General features: G+C 45.7%; 1 protein-coding gene across 1 annotated transcript; it reads right to left on the reverse strand.

Moving 5' to 3' along the window:
- Window positions 1-188: 188 nt before the first annotated feature.
- LOC147884536 (uncharacterized) lies at window positions 189-16,346 on the reverse strand. The gene is made up of 3 exons (XM_087398003.1): window positions 15,006-16,346; window positions 14,446-14,899; window positions 189-501 (listed from the first exon to the last, which is right to left on the reverse strand). Exons 1-3 carry the CDS (start codon window positions 16,219-16,221, stop codon window positions 189-191), a joined length of 1,983 nt encoding a protein of 660 aa, XP_087254129.1. The 5' UTR covers window positions 16,222-16,346.
- Window positions 16,347-17,426: the final 1,080 nt, after the last annotated feature.

Consider the following 17,426-nt stretch of genomic DNA (forward strand, 5'->3'; position numbering starts at 1 on the left):
CTCTATGAACATCACATAGCCGCTCATCTAGATGAAGCTTTGAGTAAATTAATTATAAATAGTGCCTGTAATGGAGAGAGTCTTGAAACTTGAAATTTTATTTCTTGAAATTAAAGCCATTTTAAAATCTCACCTCGAGACCCAGCAGAGCAGGTCTCTAACCCGTTGTAGACGGGTCATGTTTCTAATTATGTCAATTGAGATAAAGTATTGACCATACTCCAACTCAAATCTTTCAATGATAAGTAATCATTCAATTGCTCTCTAAACCCTCCTATGAGACATTTGCCAGTAAGGACTGATGCATGATAGCTTTTGAACTCATGATCACATGAGTAACCTTCCTTGGGTTCTCTAATTTTGAGAATCTCACCTAAATACGAATTTTTGCTTTTGGAAACTGTGTATGCTACCTCCTCTAAATCCCCATCTACATACAAAATATGAGATGACAAAGAGGGGTTACCGTAGCTATATTTTGACACACGTGGGTTGAACAACCTCTGCGTGTCCACACCAGTGCTTCGTAACTAAAAGTAATATGACCAATTTTATGAAGGCTATTTTTATCAGGGCTGATACTGTGGGGGTTAAAGGTCACTGTGCCTTTACCTCGGTTATGTACAATACTCAAACACATATATAAATGAATGAAAAAGAAGATTAGGTGGTTCTGCACCCACCAAAACTTGTGTGGCTCTCTATCTCTCTCTCTCCCTCTTCCTTTCTTGCTTCTGTTGAGAGCACTCTCAACTGGTATCAGAGCCCGGGTGATCTAGCTGAGCGTGTGTGAATGCTTAAAGCTCAGCAGTTCTGTGGGAGGAAGAAGAAGCTTTGTGGGTGACTTGGAGGAACCTTTGGAAAAGTCACTTTGGCTTTGCGAAGTGGTTTTGAGAGCCTGTTAAGTGGTTTCCGTTCGATGACAGAGACTCCGTATTGACTGGTAGAGGCAACTATTGCTTGCTTTTGGTGTCCACATTACTTCAAGACTTGGAAACACCTTCATTCTTGAATCTGGGATCATTTCATTGGATTTCTGTCTCACTGTGTCAGTTTCTGCGTTTTTTGCCCGAGTGTTGGAACTCAAGTTTGGAGCAACCATTTGCAGATCTATCAGTTCCGGTGGACTCAGGAGGTCCTAAAACTTCTATGTTGCTCATCATTCGCACTCCGGTGGAGTTTACAAATAGCTCTATTTCCAAAAACGTTTTTCAGTCCGTGTATTGGACCCAGTGATTGAGACCACGGTTTCCAAAACCGTCTATCCCATTGCGTTCCGGACACCCAAAAACCCCTACCTATCAGTTCTTGCATGATTCGGTGGAGGATTTTCAGAGTTATAGATCTCTGTGTATTCGATTTCGTCTCTCTATTATGCATTTTTCATTCTAAGGTTTTGAAACCTTAGACTTATGCCACATGGCAGTGGATAAGTGTTGACTCCCATTTCTCACTCATCGGTTGGGATTTTGGAGTTCTGGCAGAAGAGTGATATTTGCATATTTTCTTGCTGAGTCCGATTATGCAATGACACCCATGTTTTGAGGCATCTCAGGTTCTATTTTTAGTAGCGGTCATTACCGTGGGACCATGATTTCTTGAGCATACCTTATGCAGATCACTCTGGTTGTAGTTTGAGCAGGTGTGCATTGGGTTGTAGTGGATGATTTATAGGCCATTTGGATGCATTGCGGTCCTTATTGGATGCGCTGATAGGCCCAAATTGCCTTGTGGGATGCTATTTTTATGGACGCTTTGCACATGGATGCTATTTTATGCTGAGGGATAGCTTTGACACATTGCAGGTGATGCACTGATAGTGCTATGCTCTCTTGGATGAGATATTATTGATGCATATGCCAGTGGACGGTGTTTATGCTTGAGTCATTTGGCACTTATTGGCATTTTGGATTGCCATTGCAGTTGGCATTTTCTTTTGGGCCAGATTTGCTCATATGGATGCATAGTATATGCACATGAGTTAGATGCTTTGAGCTTTGAGTTTTGGTGATATTTCAGTCTATTGTGGCATACACATTTGGGTGCACCTGGTATTTGGTGTGATTCTCTCTTGCAGGCAATAGCATTTGGGATTTTGTTTCATTTGCATCATGGCATCCTCTTCCATGTCTGAAAATGAGTTTTTCAGCATTAAAAAGTTTGATGGGACAAACTTTTCTTTATGGAAAGAACAAATAAGGGATATGCTTATTCAAAAGAAGCAAATTAAACCCTTGGCAGGTATTGAAGCTAAGCCTGTGGATATGTCTGAGGATGATTGGAATGAGTTGGATGCATTAGTAAAGTCTACTATTAGACTTCATCTTGCAGAGTCAGTTTATTTCACAGTAGTAAATGAGCAGACTACGGAAGATTTGTGGAAGAAACTATGTGCCACTTATGAGAAGGAAACTGCCTCTAATAAAGTTTACCTCATGAAGAGGTTGTTTGAGGTGCAGATGAAGGAAGGGGTCTCCATCGCTTCTCACTTGAATGAATTCAATATGATTTTCAGCCAGCTTCAGGCTCAGAAGATCAATTTTGATGCGGAGACTAAGGCAATATTTCTCTTATGTTCATTGCCATCCTCATGGGATACCTTTCGTACAGCTATCAGTAACTCTGCACCTGGTGGAGTACTAAAATTTGATGATGTTGTGGGTAGCTTGTTGGCCGAGGAGATTAGACGGAAGTCTATGGATGGCAACAAGCAGGATGCAGCCTTAAATGTGCAAAGGGGTAGATCACAGTTCAGGGGGAAGTCCCAAGAAAGAGGGAAGTCACGTAGCAAATCCAGGGCACGGAACATTGAGTGTTACCACTGTGGCAAGAAGGGCCATATGAAAAAGGATTGCTACAAGCTGAAAAGAGAGCAAAAGGATAAGAAAAAGAATGCAAATTGGGGTGCAAATCAAAAGGAAGAGAGTCCAAGGGAGGACAAAGCAAGAGTGAAGATCGAGGAGATCAATGCAGTCACACATGATAGTGACAATGACGTTCTCTTCATGTCTAGTTTATCTACAGAGTTGCTTACCACTTCAGATGATGCATATTCCCAGGATTGGATTTATGATTCTGGTGCTTCATTCCATGTTACTCCCTATAGGGAATGGTTCTCCACTTATGATAGTGGAAAGACAGGTTGTGTGCATCTTGGAAATGACTATGCATGTGACATAGTGGGAGCGGGTGACATAAAGTTTTCTTTTGCAAATGGGTCTACATTTATTTTGAAACATGTGAGACATGTGCCCAAGTTGACCAAGAGTCTTATGTCCAACTTGCTGTTCATTGTAGCAAGGGAATTCTACAACCTTATACCATTAGCTTTTATCTCCACAGTGATCTCCTTGGCTAGGGGTGCCAAGTGTGGGACTTTGTATGCCTTACATGTATTAGGGGTATTTGATCATGTTGTTGCAATAACCGAGCAGCCAAGCACTTCTTTGTGGCATTGCAGGTTGGGGCACATGAGCCAGAATGGAATGAAACTCTTATGCCGTTTGGGTTATGTACCGCATTTGAGTTTCTCTGATTTTGAATTTTGTGAGCATTGTCTCTATGGGAAGCAGACTAAATCAGCCCATAAAAGAAGGGGAAAGAAAGAGTTTGAAATGCTTGATTTGGTGCATTCAGATGTATGTGGTCCCATGCCTACACGGTCATTAGGCGGGGCTGAATACTATGTGACATTCATTGATGATGCAACTAGGAAAGTGTGGGCTTATGCTATAGCTCGGAAGAGTGATGTGTTCCAAGTATTTCAGAAATGGCTGGCCTTGGTTGAGAATCAGTCAGGTAGAATGCTTAAATGCCTACGGACTGACAATGGTGGAGAGTATCTCTCTCATGACTTTCAGCATTTCTGTGATACACGTGGGATTAAGAGGGAGCTCACATCTCCTCGTACTTCAGAGCAAAATTCATACAGGTGTACCGACATTGCATAGTGATTACATGAGTGCTATTCAGCTAGCACGGAATCCGGTCTTTCATGCAAAGACCAAACACATTGAGGTCAGGTACCATTTCATCAGAGAGGTACTTGAGGACAAGCGCATAGAGCTTGTCAAGGTTCATACAGATGATAACCCTGCAGATATGCTGACGAAGAGTCTACCTAGTCACCGGTTTGGGTATTATCGTGTATTGATGGACATTGGATAGTATGCTCACTGGTTGTTCTCCCTTAAAGGCACATTGTCCTTTAAGTGGGAGGTTGTGGGGGTTAAAGGTCACTGTGCCTTTACCCCGGTTATGTACAATACTCAAACACATATATAAATGAATGAAAAAGAAGATTAGGGTGGTTCTGCACCCACCAAAACTTGTATCTCTCTCTCTCCCTCTTCCTTTCTTGCTTCCATTGAGAGCACTCTCAGATACAAACCACTTCCAATATTTGATAAGAAAAGCAACGTTGTACAGTGTCGAGAAGGATAATCCACATATCTAATTGGTAGAGTTGTTGTCGACTGGTGAAGGGAGTAATGCCAAGGCAGACATGACCGTTGGAGTGGTGGACATGGGCCCAATGAAAGTCAATGGTAACTTCAGATGGGTTTGTGTGAATCGACCATGGAAGCAAAGCCAAAATTGTGATTGTTGGAGATGATGCAGGCATAGGCCAATAATATGTCCCCCTTTTTTATTGTGATTGTTGGAGATGATGCTAGTAAAGAAAGGAATGACGTAAAAAACTAAGAAATACATTTTATTGTGATTAAATTTAGTTTAATTTTAGTTTTACATAACATGTCACTTCGTTTTGTCTGTCATGCGAGCACTCCAAAATTGTGATTGTTGGAGATGATGCCAGTAAATTGCCTTCAACAATCTCCCTGTAGGCATAGGCCTATAAGGGGCACTTGTTGGGTAGGGAATGTCTCCCATGCTTTGTTGCCAAGGAGGCATCATTGGGGCTTTTGAGGTGGAGGGTCTAAATTCTGGGCCTTCAAGGTTACTCCTCTGCCCCCTTTGTTCTAGCATTTGGCACCCTTGTGAGAATGTGGGTTCAAGTCCATCGCCATAAGATTGTCTATCATCAAAGTATTAGTACAATGGGGGTTGATTGCCATTAGGTATCATGGGACTTGGTTCCCTGAGTATTGCTTCTGATATCAGTGGTTGGGTCGGCATTGGAGGCTCTATCGTTGCCCTAGTCTACCCAGTGAATGGGTTCACCATTTTTGCAGGTGGGTCACTCAGAGCAAACCTTCCCAGCATGTTTACAAATGAGTCTCGTACTCGAGATGTTGTGGAAGGAGTAGGTGATTGAGGACGTACTAAACTAGAGTTTGGAGCTACAAAGGCTCTAAAGTTGGGACTTTCACCCATCTCTCCGTCAAAGCTCATTAATCTTTAGACCTAGACAACTCAGCTTGGGATGGTCCGTGCACTGAGTGGGCACCAAGTATTGAGGATCCTGACTGAAAAGTTGCGAAACTCGGCACGTAGCTAGATAGAATGTTGTTTGAGGCACTATCTTTGTGCTCTAGGTCAGCTCCTAGGATTCTTCCTGATATCAAGTACATGTGTTAGTCTGTGCAATTGATGCCCCCAATTCTAGGTTGAGGCTACCTCGACATGGGGTCAAGGGGCGGCAACCCCTTGTGGCTTCCCTGGGGCAACGACTCATGGGGATAAAGCTAAGGCAACAACCCATGGGGACAGGGCTATGGCACTGACTGAGAGGATAGAGCTATGGCAACGACCCGTGGGGATACATCTATGGCAACGACCGATGGGATAGAGCTAAAGCAACGACCAGTTGGGGATAGAGCTAAGGCAATGACTAGCAGGATAGTCTTATGGCACCGGGTCAATGCATGTTTGACCAGTGGGATAGTTGACTGACAACAATTAATTAGGGCGACAGGTTAGGTGTATTGACATGTGTGAGGTCATGGGGATAGGGCTAATCCGTTGGGTCAATCGAAGTTTGACCATTACATCTGGGACTCTTGTTGCTCCTTGTCTTCCAATGTCGATTCCTTTGGGCAGCCGGAGGTGTGTAGGCTCTTGTTTTCTACCTGCATGGTGATGGTGAGGGTGTGCTCCTATGTTAAGAGATCCTTGAGGGTTTGGATCTGTCTGTCAGATCCCTCTTGGAGTCTATCTTACTATTCCTTGGCTTGCACCCTGCGTTCTTCCGTGGCAGGAAGGTTAGATTCTGCCTTATCCAATTGGTCCATGAGGGTTTGGGCTAGGGATTCACTGGCAGAAAGCTCATCCTTGAGCTTGGTGAGGGATACTTCTAGCTCTTTGGCCTTCCAGTATTTCTCCACTCTGTCGAGGGCGGGATCTTCCCTATAGCTTGTGTAGCAACCATAAGCATGTGGTAGTCGCACGCGTTGAGTTGTGCCTGGAGGAGAGAGGATGATAGCTGGGAGGCGTGCTCTTGCCTCTCCAAAATTATTCATGCCACTTATGGGGCATGGGCCATCGCATCTAGGAGCTGGAGCTCCATTTGATCGACGTGTGAGAGCTGCTCAGCTGACATGGTGTTGTAGCCGGTACTAGGGTGCGCTGCAAAATGCAGAGCTTTTGTGAGCCCATCCCATGGGGACAAAGAGGATTCGGTGATGAAGGAGGTGATATCTTGGGGTTGGGCAGAAGCTGAGGTCGAGACTTGGGGAGCATAGGGGTTGGCCTTAGTGCCTTCAGCTCCAAGGTGGAGGCCAATGTGGATAGTATCATCCCTAGGGAAGTTGTCGACGTTGACGGGGTTCTGGGTGGCGGCCTTTCCCTTAGAGAGCAGATGCTCGAGATGTTGCCTCATTCTAAGGAATTCCCATAGTTGGCAGTCTTTGTATTGGGCACATAGCTGGCTATCAAGGGTTGGCTTAGCAGAACGACTAGAGGGGGTGGTGCTTGGATCTATCCATGGTCGTTTAGGTATGGCCATTGTCTCCTCTTCTTCTATTGGCACATGTGTTGTGGCTGCTTTGTCGGCCAACCCATATCAAATCAGTGGTTGTTGCTATAGCATGTGGTAGAGGACTGGCATACATAGCATGGGGTTCCCAAGGACCTCGCCATGAACCTTGAGGTCTTTCCGCTTCTAAGTAATCCACCCAATTGGTTGCCTGTGGTGCTGCCAATCTTGCGAGGATGTTGGGCATGATTGATTGGTGGTGGTCCGTATGCTTGACCTAGGTCAGTGACCACTGGAGCACGTGTGCCAATTTCTCCAACTCCGGCTTGGTGATTTCAAAGAAGTGGATGCGGCCCTTGCTCTTCTTCTCATCATAGTTGCATATCTGGATGAGGGCTTTGTGCAGTTTTTTCTTCTGCAAGTACTTTTCTACAATGATGGGGATGCCGAAGGTAGCGCGCACTACATCCACATTGAGATGGTATAAGTGGGGTGTGTGTGTTGCGTTGCATAGGATTTCGACATTCGTGTTTGAGTTGTAGGCCTGGAGGAATTCCCTGAGCAGCTTCATGTCGAGGTGACAAGGAAGGTGGTCCACAATAGCTCCAATGCCTGTCAGTGCTAGGGAAGCTTGCACCTATGGCTCCTTGAGGGATCAGTACGCGGCCGCGTTGTGGTAGTGAAGGGTGTAATCATGCCCCTCATAGGCATATCGGGAGTGGATTGCATAGCCATTGAGTTGTTGTAGCCAGGCTTCTCCGAGTGGCTAGTGTGTCTGAGACTAGACAATCTTGTACTCCCCTTACATTGGAGCTGGGGTACGCTTCCTAGATGTCTTAGAGGGGGTGGTCATAGCCATTGTTGATGGTTCCTGAGTGGCCTATTGCATTGAGATTTCCTCCTTTGTTTGTAGTTCCTCTACTGGAACATCAAAGGGCATCCAAATTGGTCCTGAGGGTGTACTGTGGGGTTCAAAGGGGCCGATGGGCTGTGAATTTGGGGGGTGGAGGCAGGGTTTCATTTTGAATTCAAAGAATTCATTATCGAGGTCCATAGGGAAGAAGAAGGGCAGCTGCATGAGAAGAGAGTCGGTGAGGAGGATGAGGCTGAGGACATTCAATGGGGGCTAAAATGTAGGCTGGAAGAGGGTAAAGGGCTAAGGAAGATCTGGCATAAATTGGATAGAGTTTTGCTCTTTTTGATAAGGCGAAAACCCAAGGGGATAGGGTGGCCTTTTATAGTTTTTGATATCCCTACAGTCGGGAGGATAGCATAACGTGACACGTCGTGGGGATAGGAGCTATGGTGGCCGGTCGTGGGGATAGCAAAAAAGGTGATGCCCATGGGGATAGGATGAAGGCGACGGCCATGGGGATAAGCGGAAGGCGATGACCATGGAAATAGGAGGAAGGAGATGGTTGTGGAGATACAAAAAAGGAGATGGCCATGGGGATACAGAAAAGGTGACGATTTTGGGGTTACAGAAAAGCAACGGCCGTGGCGTCACAGAAAAGTAACGATTGAGGGGATATTAGAAAGGCAACAGTCGTTGAGATAGTAGATGTCAAAATTTGAGAGAGTGGGAAGGAGGGGGGGGGGGGGGGGGGAGGTAGAGAGGGAATAAAGGGAAAAGGAGAAAAGGGAAAAAATTGGGGGAAAAAGAAAAAAGAGGTGGATGTTGATGCTAAAGGCAACAACCATGGGGATAGCGCTAAGACGACGACCCGTGGGGATAGGAACACGAAGTGTTGTTGACTAGTTTTTTATGATTCTTGACAATTTTGGAGTTTCTGTTCAAGTTTTTTTGTGATGGGGGGATGCCAAACTACCTACTCAATGCAAAAAACAAGAAAGCAAAACAACATTTGAATAAAAAATGAGAGATTTCTTGAAGAGGTGACTGTCAACCCTCCGTACCACTTCGATTTTTAGCAAGATTCATCATTCTTGGTTGTTTTTTGTGCGTTTTGACACCATACACTCCTTAGCAATCTTCCAAACCATCTTCCTACCAACTCAAAACACTAAAAAACATAAAAATCAAGCTTCAAATGATCCCTTTCCAAACAAAAAATGATAGTTTTTCATCTTTTTTCCATCCAAACACACACTTCACTTCTTTCACTCCTACAACTACACTATGAAAGCTCCAAATTAAGATTGAAACAATGAGCAATGGGTAGATGATGAGAGAAGGCAATGCAATGCAAAAGCATACCTTGAACCTCCCGGTAGCGACGCCAAATATGTGTTGTCTCAACGGTGACTCATGTGTCATGGGGATCTTGAAGGGATGCCGATGAAGCCTCCACTCCAAGCTACTCCTTGTGAGAGACATGCAAATTATGAGCTGTCCATATGTGTCACTCAAGTGGCTCCGAGATTGTTGCACCACGAGAGAAAATGGGAAGGGGGAGAAGGGAGAGGAGAGGGGATAAGGGAGGGAGAAGGAGGAGGGAAGCAGAGAGTGAAGGGGGATGGAGTGGCAAACACAAAGGCACTATAAGGAAAACAAGAGAACACCTAAAGACACTCTTGGAAGAGATGAGGGAGCTTATATTCCAAAATTGTGCATACAACAATGAAGACCAAAGTCAACCATTTGGCCTTTATACATGTCACCTTTTGAATGGAGGGCCAACCCTAATCTCTTTATACCACTCTCCCTTCTCATTCTTTTACCATCCTCTTGGGTCCATCTAGCCCCAAGGCACAATCCTAGCTCTATGGACTTGCCACTGTCCCCATCAAATCACATCACTAAGCAATAGTGGCATATTGTTAACCAATCGGTTAACAACTACCACTCGGCATTCATCTCCATTGAATTCCACCTAATCATCAAGTCCATGTCTAGCTGAGTCTATACGGTAGGCTCCAAGAGGTCTCCGCACAATTTGCCACTTACACGCTTGCCCCATGAACCATTCCCCAAACACTCCAAATGCAATTCGATGGCCTCCGCACACAAAACTTGATCTTCAATACTGACCTCACTACCCCCTCTTCCACCCAATGCACTCCAAACCATCCTCTGCCACAATCCCAACCATTGCCGCCCCATCCTCGCCATGTCATATTTCTCCCTCAACCTTCATCCCGCTAGTCTCTCCCTCCTCTATCCTTCCAATCTTTAGACCCTTGTTGCCCACCCCATCCTACTCAACTTCCAGGCATGGTGCCGGGTCATCACAGAGTCCACAAACTATCCACAGGACGATGAAATGATGTAACTAGTAGCAAAGCCTGACGAACTCAGCCCATGGGTCTACACTCCCGATAGCCTCCAAGCAGAATCAACTGGATGCAAACCTGATCGGGGCTCCACTATCCAAATGCAAGCGCATCTACTTGCATACTGCTCCACCTCCTACCATCCCCTCAGCATAATCATTTTGTATAACTGGGTGCTATAGGCTGCAAGACTCCCTCGAGTCCCTGGTCAGCAATTTTGAAACTATTCATGTAGCCTACCCTAAAGATGTTAGTGGGGAGGAAGGGAAGGAAGCCATAGATGTCTTCAACTCCACCGCCCCCCTGCTGAAATCTTGCAGTTGGATCTCCTACAGATCTCGCCCAACCCCCTCACCAACTGACCAATCCCATCCCCCCCCACTACCCCGCACAAACCTCTTGGATTACTTCTCCATGCCTCTAACACAAGCTCTGTAGAGCACGGGACCTCCCAGTCCATCTCCTGCAACGCTCCTGTCAACCTTTCGGATGAGGCACTCAACACACTCCTGAAGCCAGTGAATTTTGAACCTACACCCATCGATCCATCGCTTGCAGCAGGGACTGCTGACGAGGAACCTATGCCCATGGGATGTCCCCCTAGCACCCCCCTCATCCCCACCCGCAGATGTCCAATGGGGACCCGATCTATAGTCCTTCCAAGACTTGCCCAACAGTACCCTAATGCCTCCATCTCTCCAAAATTATGGATGTTGGCCCTTCTCTCGGTTCATCACCTAGTCCTTCAACAACTGGCATGGTGAACCCATCTGAAGCGCACATGTGGAGTGTACCACCTCGCCCCCAATGAGCCTGTTCCCCTCACCGACTCAAACGCCAACCTTCAACCCCGTTGGCAAATTCCTTTTTTTAAGAAGGAGCAAGTTTGGCACTACTATCGCAGCGCATAGTTTTTACATGCCCATGGAACGGCGATGGACCTGGGCCCACTATCGAGAACTCCAAAAAAAGGACCCCAATATTGTTTACAACTTCCCGAAGTACAATTTTCCCAAGGAAATGACTCAGAGGGTATTTTGCTTCCGCCTCCACTCATTCAATGACACCTACTGCTCTATTCTCGACCGTGCAATCGTTGCAGCGGTTCATTTCAACTACCTCATCCTCTTACTCCTCCATGATCTCCTTACCCATAGTCAATCAATTGACGAAAAGCTCCATAATCTCAACAACCAAATTGTCTTCAACCCTAACATCGGCCCCTCCCAGTTCTAGGACCTCCACCTCTACCTTTGAGTCCGCAACCTCCATGGCCATCACATTCGCACCTTCGAGGACATGTATGCCACCCACTTTTGGAAGTTCTGTTCCTACTCACATGGATCACCCCCGCCAATTAGACTACAACACAGTCCTCCAGATAGTCCTCTCCACCCACCTACTCTAGCATAGCTGATTCGATGGCGGCTCAGCAAGCGGCTCAGCAACAAGAAGGGGGGCATGCTAACAGCCACAGCCATGGAGCATGGTGACGGATCTCGCCATATGGGTTTGGAGCCACAAATGGTTCCACACCTAGCCATATGGGTTTGGAGCCACAAATGGATCGATGGGGTTTGAGATGCAAATGGCTTAACATCGACCTAGTCCTGCGAGTTTGAGCCTCAAATGGCTTAAGACAGAGGTAGGCATCGGGATCATCCACATTGGCAAGGATAACACAAGAGCCATTTGGATCCTGTATATGCATAACATAAGAGCCATTTGAAGACGAGAGGAGGTTGAGAGAATGCCTTGGTGCCGGATGGGCCCAAGTGGTTGTAACAAAAGAGATATGAGAGAGAGTGGTATAAGGAAAAGGGTTGGCCCTCCCTTCAAAAGGTGACTTGCATAGAAGGCCAAATGGTTGACTTTGGTCTTCATTGTTGTATGCACAAGTTTGTAATATAAGCTCCCTCTTCTCTTTCATGAGTGTCTTTGGGTGTTCTCTTGTTTCCCTTCTAGTGCCTTTGTGTTTGCCACTCCATCCCCATTCACTCTTCCCTTCCCCTCTCCCTCTCCCTCTATTGTCCATCCCCCATTCTCCCTCTCTTCTTCCCTCTCCCCCTTCCCTCTTTCTCTCATGGAAACACATTGCAACAATCTGGGAGCCGCTTGAGTGACACATGGATGGTTTGCGCATTGCATTGATCTCACAAGGAGTAGCTTGGAAAGGAAGCTTCATCAGCATTCCTTCAAGATCCCCATGACACGTGAGTCACCGTAGAGACTAGACAAAGTGGTACGTCAGTCGTGGGGTCTAGGGAGTGGCAACAATGCACGCTGAGGACACGTGGCAGATGCGCATGACTGATAAATGACTAGGTAGACTGTTGTGCAAACTTCGCAACACATTGCCACTCAATGGTAGCACACATGCACGGGGCAGCCAATAGACTGACCAGAAGACTGTGCAGTGAATCCACCCTTCTGATTCATGGAAAACCAACTGTCCATCCGTGTGCAGATCAGAGAGAGAGGGGGGGGGAGAGAGAGAATATAATATAATATATTATATTATACTACATTATAATAAGTATTAAATAATATACAATCTATGCTATATTATAGAGAGAGAGAGACAGAGAGAGAGAGAGAGAGAGAGAGAGCAGCTAAGGAGGGAGGGGGAATGTAATGTGGTTTAAATTTTGGGAAATAAAAAAAGATGATAGATAGTGAAATGCAACACAATGACACCCTTTATTATCACAATTTCAAGTAGAGATTCAATACATCTTGCTACATTGACAGGAACGCCACAACCATCCTCCAACATGCCTTGCATTCTATCACTTATTTCTTATTTTGCTTACCCACATCTTACTACAACCCTCTCTCTCGTCTGCCTTCTCTTCCCTTGCGGATCTCCTCTTTGTGATGAGAGCCACATCTTTCTACAACCCCCTTTCTCCTCTGCCTTCTCTTCTCTTGCCGATCTCTCTCTACGTGATTTCATTATGGAATCTATGACAATCCACCACGGTAAAAGAGATGACCCTATAGGGGAGAAGAAATACATAGGAAATGGGTAGAGAGGAATAGGAAAAGGGGGGGGGGAGAGAGAGAGAGAGAGAGAGAGAGAGTATATACATACATACATACATACATACATACACACATACACACATACATACATATATAGAGAGGGGGGGAGAGAGAGAGAGAGAGAGAGAGTATATACATACATACATACATACATACATACACACACACATACACACATACATACATATATATATGCAGACTCTAACAGCGGCAAGGAGCATTAACAAAGGAAAAGATGGCTTTTGACGTGATCGGTTGACCAACACTTACAAAGCCAACAGAATGCCAGCATGAATGACATCAGAGCTTTGGCGTGCAATGCCAAGCCAATAGACACATGAGCACCTACACACAAACATACACGTGTGTGTGTGTGTGCGCGCATGCATACAAGGCAAGGGTCACATGGTGCAAGAGAGTTAAAATGCATGTTTTTGAGTGCCTATGTGTGTTTCATTAACACACAAACTATGTGTGCGCCATGTGAGTATATTTATTCTCTCTCTCTCTCTCTCTCTCTCTCTCTCTCTCTCTCTTTCATTGAGTGTACATGAGAAAGAGAAGGGGAAGGGGGGAGGGATATCCTATATTTGAGCGTCTGTGTGTGTATGCATGTGACAAAGACACTCAAGGTATAGAGAGCACACGTGGGTCTGATGGAGAGAGAAATATTATATGTGCACTAAGAGAGAGAGAGAGAGAGAGAGAGAGAGAGAGAGAGAATGAGATGCTCAAGATAAAATATTTATGCATATGAATGTCTACCACCCCTCCACACACACACACATGCACACAGAGGGGAGGGAGCGAATTTTTATGTAAATGCTTTATCTCTCTATCAACATCACATAGCCGCTCATCTAGCTGAACCTTTGAGTAAATTAATCATAAACAGTGCCTACAATGGAGTCTTGAAACTTGAAATTTTATTTCTTGAAATTAAAGCCATTTTAGTCTCTAACCCGTTGTAGACGGGTCATGCTACTCATTATGTCAATTGAGATAAAGTACTAACCATACTTCAACTCAAATCTTTCAATGATAAGTAATCATTCAATCGCTCTCCAAACCCTCCTATGAGACATTTGCCGGTAAGGACTGATGCATGATAGCTTTTGAACTCACGATCACCTGAGTAAACGTCCTCGCGTCGTCCAATTTTGAAAATCTTACCTAAATTTTTGTTTTTGGAATGTAGGTATGCTATTTCGTTTAAATTCCCATCTAGATACAAAAGATGAGATGACAAAGAGGGGTTACCATAGCTATACACACATGGGTTGAACAACCTACGTGTCCACACCAATGCTTTGCTAAAAGTAATATGACCAATTTTATGAAGGCTATTTTTATCAGGGCCGGTGCAGACCACTGCTAATAGTTGATCAGCAAATCGACATTGTACAGTGCCAAGAAGGATAATCCACATATCTAATTGGTAGAGTTGTTGGCGACGGGCAAAGGGAGTAATGCCAAGGCGGAGGTGACCATTGGGGTGGTGGACATGGGCCCAATGAATGTCAATGGTAACTTCATCTAGTTTGTGTGAATCGACCATGCGAGCGAAGCCAAAATTGTGATTGTTGGAGATGATGTGATATGAGGGGCCCCTCGTATCCCAAAGGAAAAGAGAAGCACGGACAATGTTAGCGTAGGAATGCAAAAGAAGTCCTTCTGTTGAAACATTGAGAACCTCTACTTGTAAATCGTGAAGCGACCCCATAGTGAGTTTTGTGCTCCCACCTTGGAGAAGTTAAAAAACGAAGGTTTAGTGTGAATTGAATTGCAAAATCTCCCACAAACCCACCAAAAACAGCACTAGTATAATGTACCAGAGAAATCTACATACCTTGGCCGTGTCGGGACAACTGTGTCGCCCACGACAGTCCCTTCTTTGACTTGACGTTCACGTCCATGGCTAACAGCTCCAACGCCAGTTGGTGGTTCTGCGAACCCAGATCGATCATCTGCTCCTCCAAACTCTGATTACTCCTCACTTGTAACACCTTCGCCCCCCGTCCTTGTAGCAGCCGCAGTATGGACAGCAGCCTATCCTGCTCGTAACTGCAGTCACGTTTGCAGATCTCCATCGCCACTATCTTCGTGCTGCAGTTTGTCAATAGAGAATGCAACAGGTACGCTTCTCTGCCCACGCTTGTCTTTCCGAGCTCCAGCAGGTACTCTTCACTGTCGCTCCTGTTTGGGCCGTTTCTATCCCCCAAAAACGCAACCAAGAAAGGGTGCGCATCTCTGTCCACAAAATATATAGTTTCGATTCCCCTCTTCTTTCCTGCTCTTTTAACCAGTGGCAAGCTGCCGCATGTCTTGCACTCTACACATTCTTCCAGGATCTCGCTCCATGAGTCATCATGAATCAACCTATCTCTCACCTGACGGACAGAATCGAAATTTGTTCCGATGCAACATTTGCATAAACCCACGGACGATCCATGGTGACGGATCAGCTGATTGATCCGCTGCATCATCCTCCGCGTGAACCTGACCAGAAATGTTAACTTCGCTGGAAGCACGTACTCTTGAAGCGTCCATGCCCGTGTAAACCACGGCGGAAGCTCGGGTTGTCTGGTCATGTCCATGAAAAGATCGTAAAAACCCTTTTCATGAACACCGTGAGGGAGAACGTAACAACTTTGGCTGTCTTCGTAGAAGGCTCCCATGTTACTTATCTCTAAACTCTTCTCCTTGTCGCTTTTCTGATTGATGCAGAGTACATCGTACCAAACAGCTTTCACTCCATCAAGCTCTAACAATTCTAAAAACTGCATCAGCCCCTCGTAACCGTCACTTCCTTTCAGATCTATTTCTAGAAAAGCCTTGTCGTAGGCCACGCTGTCTTCATTGCCATCAATCGACTCACCAATCCGTTCTGAAAGCTTCTGAGTTGCAGGAGTCCATCTATGGGAGATTACATGGAAATCCCATCCATCTGGCTTCTTGAAAATTATTCTTCCATCGCTCACCACTGTTGCCCCTATGTCAATCACTCGAATTGGCATTTTGGGCGTGGTAGAGCCGTGCGATGGGCTACCTTGGTCTTTCTGCATCTTGTCTCTGTAAACCCGTGAGGACAAATGTTAGATCTAATGGAAAACGAACACTTGTCTATAGGGTAAGGCACTTCAAATCTCAGTGGGACAACACCTTGAAGCTAATAAATGTAAGAAGCAGGCACGAGGCCGGACGGAAAAGGATTACCAGCTTATAGATCCGTGCATCATTCTGGAAATTCTATGAGCATCATGATTTATCGATGATAAGAGGAAATGAACTTGCTTTTCTTGCTGCATCAGTCCAATACCAAGGTATCAGGATGGAGGGGGCCCTGAGCAGGGGAAACGTAAAGCATCAGGATGGAGAGTTTGAGTCATTCTTACTAGGGCCGGCCGAGTTCCGTGACGCAGAAAGCCAGGCCAAACGCAAAACACAGAGAAGTGCAGAGGAAAGCATGACCTCGGTCTCCACTGGAGCATGCGTGCGACCCACGAGGGCCTTGAGCACTTTCAAAAAAGTCATGTTGACTAATGCCTGAGCCAACTTTTTTTATGAAAATAAAAATAAAAATGCCGACTTTCATTAAGTAAAGAGAAAAAGAAACAAAACAAGGGCGGGTAAGTCCCTTAGAAAGAACCCTACAAAAATTGGCCAAGCTGGGGGCAAAAGCCTGGGGCTTGCGCTACCTTGAGCAGAGCTATCCTACCTCTCTATTGAAAGGATGGCGTGGCTAACGATGAGATCCGTGCGAGGAGCTTCCCAAAGTCCCTAGGTAAGTCTTCACGATCGCGAGGATTGCAGTGGCTCTACAACCAACTTGGATACCATGCTTGAACACCATCATGTTCTTGATCTCCCAGACTCCTAGGATCACCGCCGCCTTGAGGTAAGGCCAGCACGCTGTCAGGGTCAAAGGCATCTTGACACACTCTCCCAGCATTGGGAGCCTCCATCGCTTCCCAATAGCGAACCTTGCCATCAGCCCCGCTCCACTTACTATAGCCTCCAGGTGCCCCCATGCTTCTTTGACAATCGGGCATTTCTAGCACAAGTGTATAGCGTCTTCAAGTGCGCTTCCACATAAGGTACACCCAGGATTGACTTGCATGCACTTCGCCAGATAGGAACAGACTAGGAGCCACTAGTGGAGTGTTTTCTAGAGCATGAACTTGGCCTTCCCCACCCTGCAATCGTTCCAGATCTTAGTTGGCCTCTTCTTCCACCAAGCAATCCCTCTTCTCAGACCCCAAACTCTATT

Source organism: Dipteris shenzhenensis, chromosome 26, assembly GCF_047967505.1.
Source record: "Dipteris shenzhenensis isolate YYH24624 ecotype China chromosome 26, Dip_SZ_1.0, whole genome shotgun sequence".
Classification (NCBI taxonomy): domain Eukaryota; kingdom Viridiplantae; phylum Streptophyta; class Polypodiopsida; order Gleicheniales; family Dipteridaceae; genus Dipteris; species Dipteris shenzhenensis.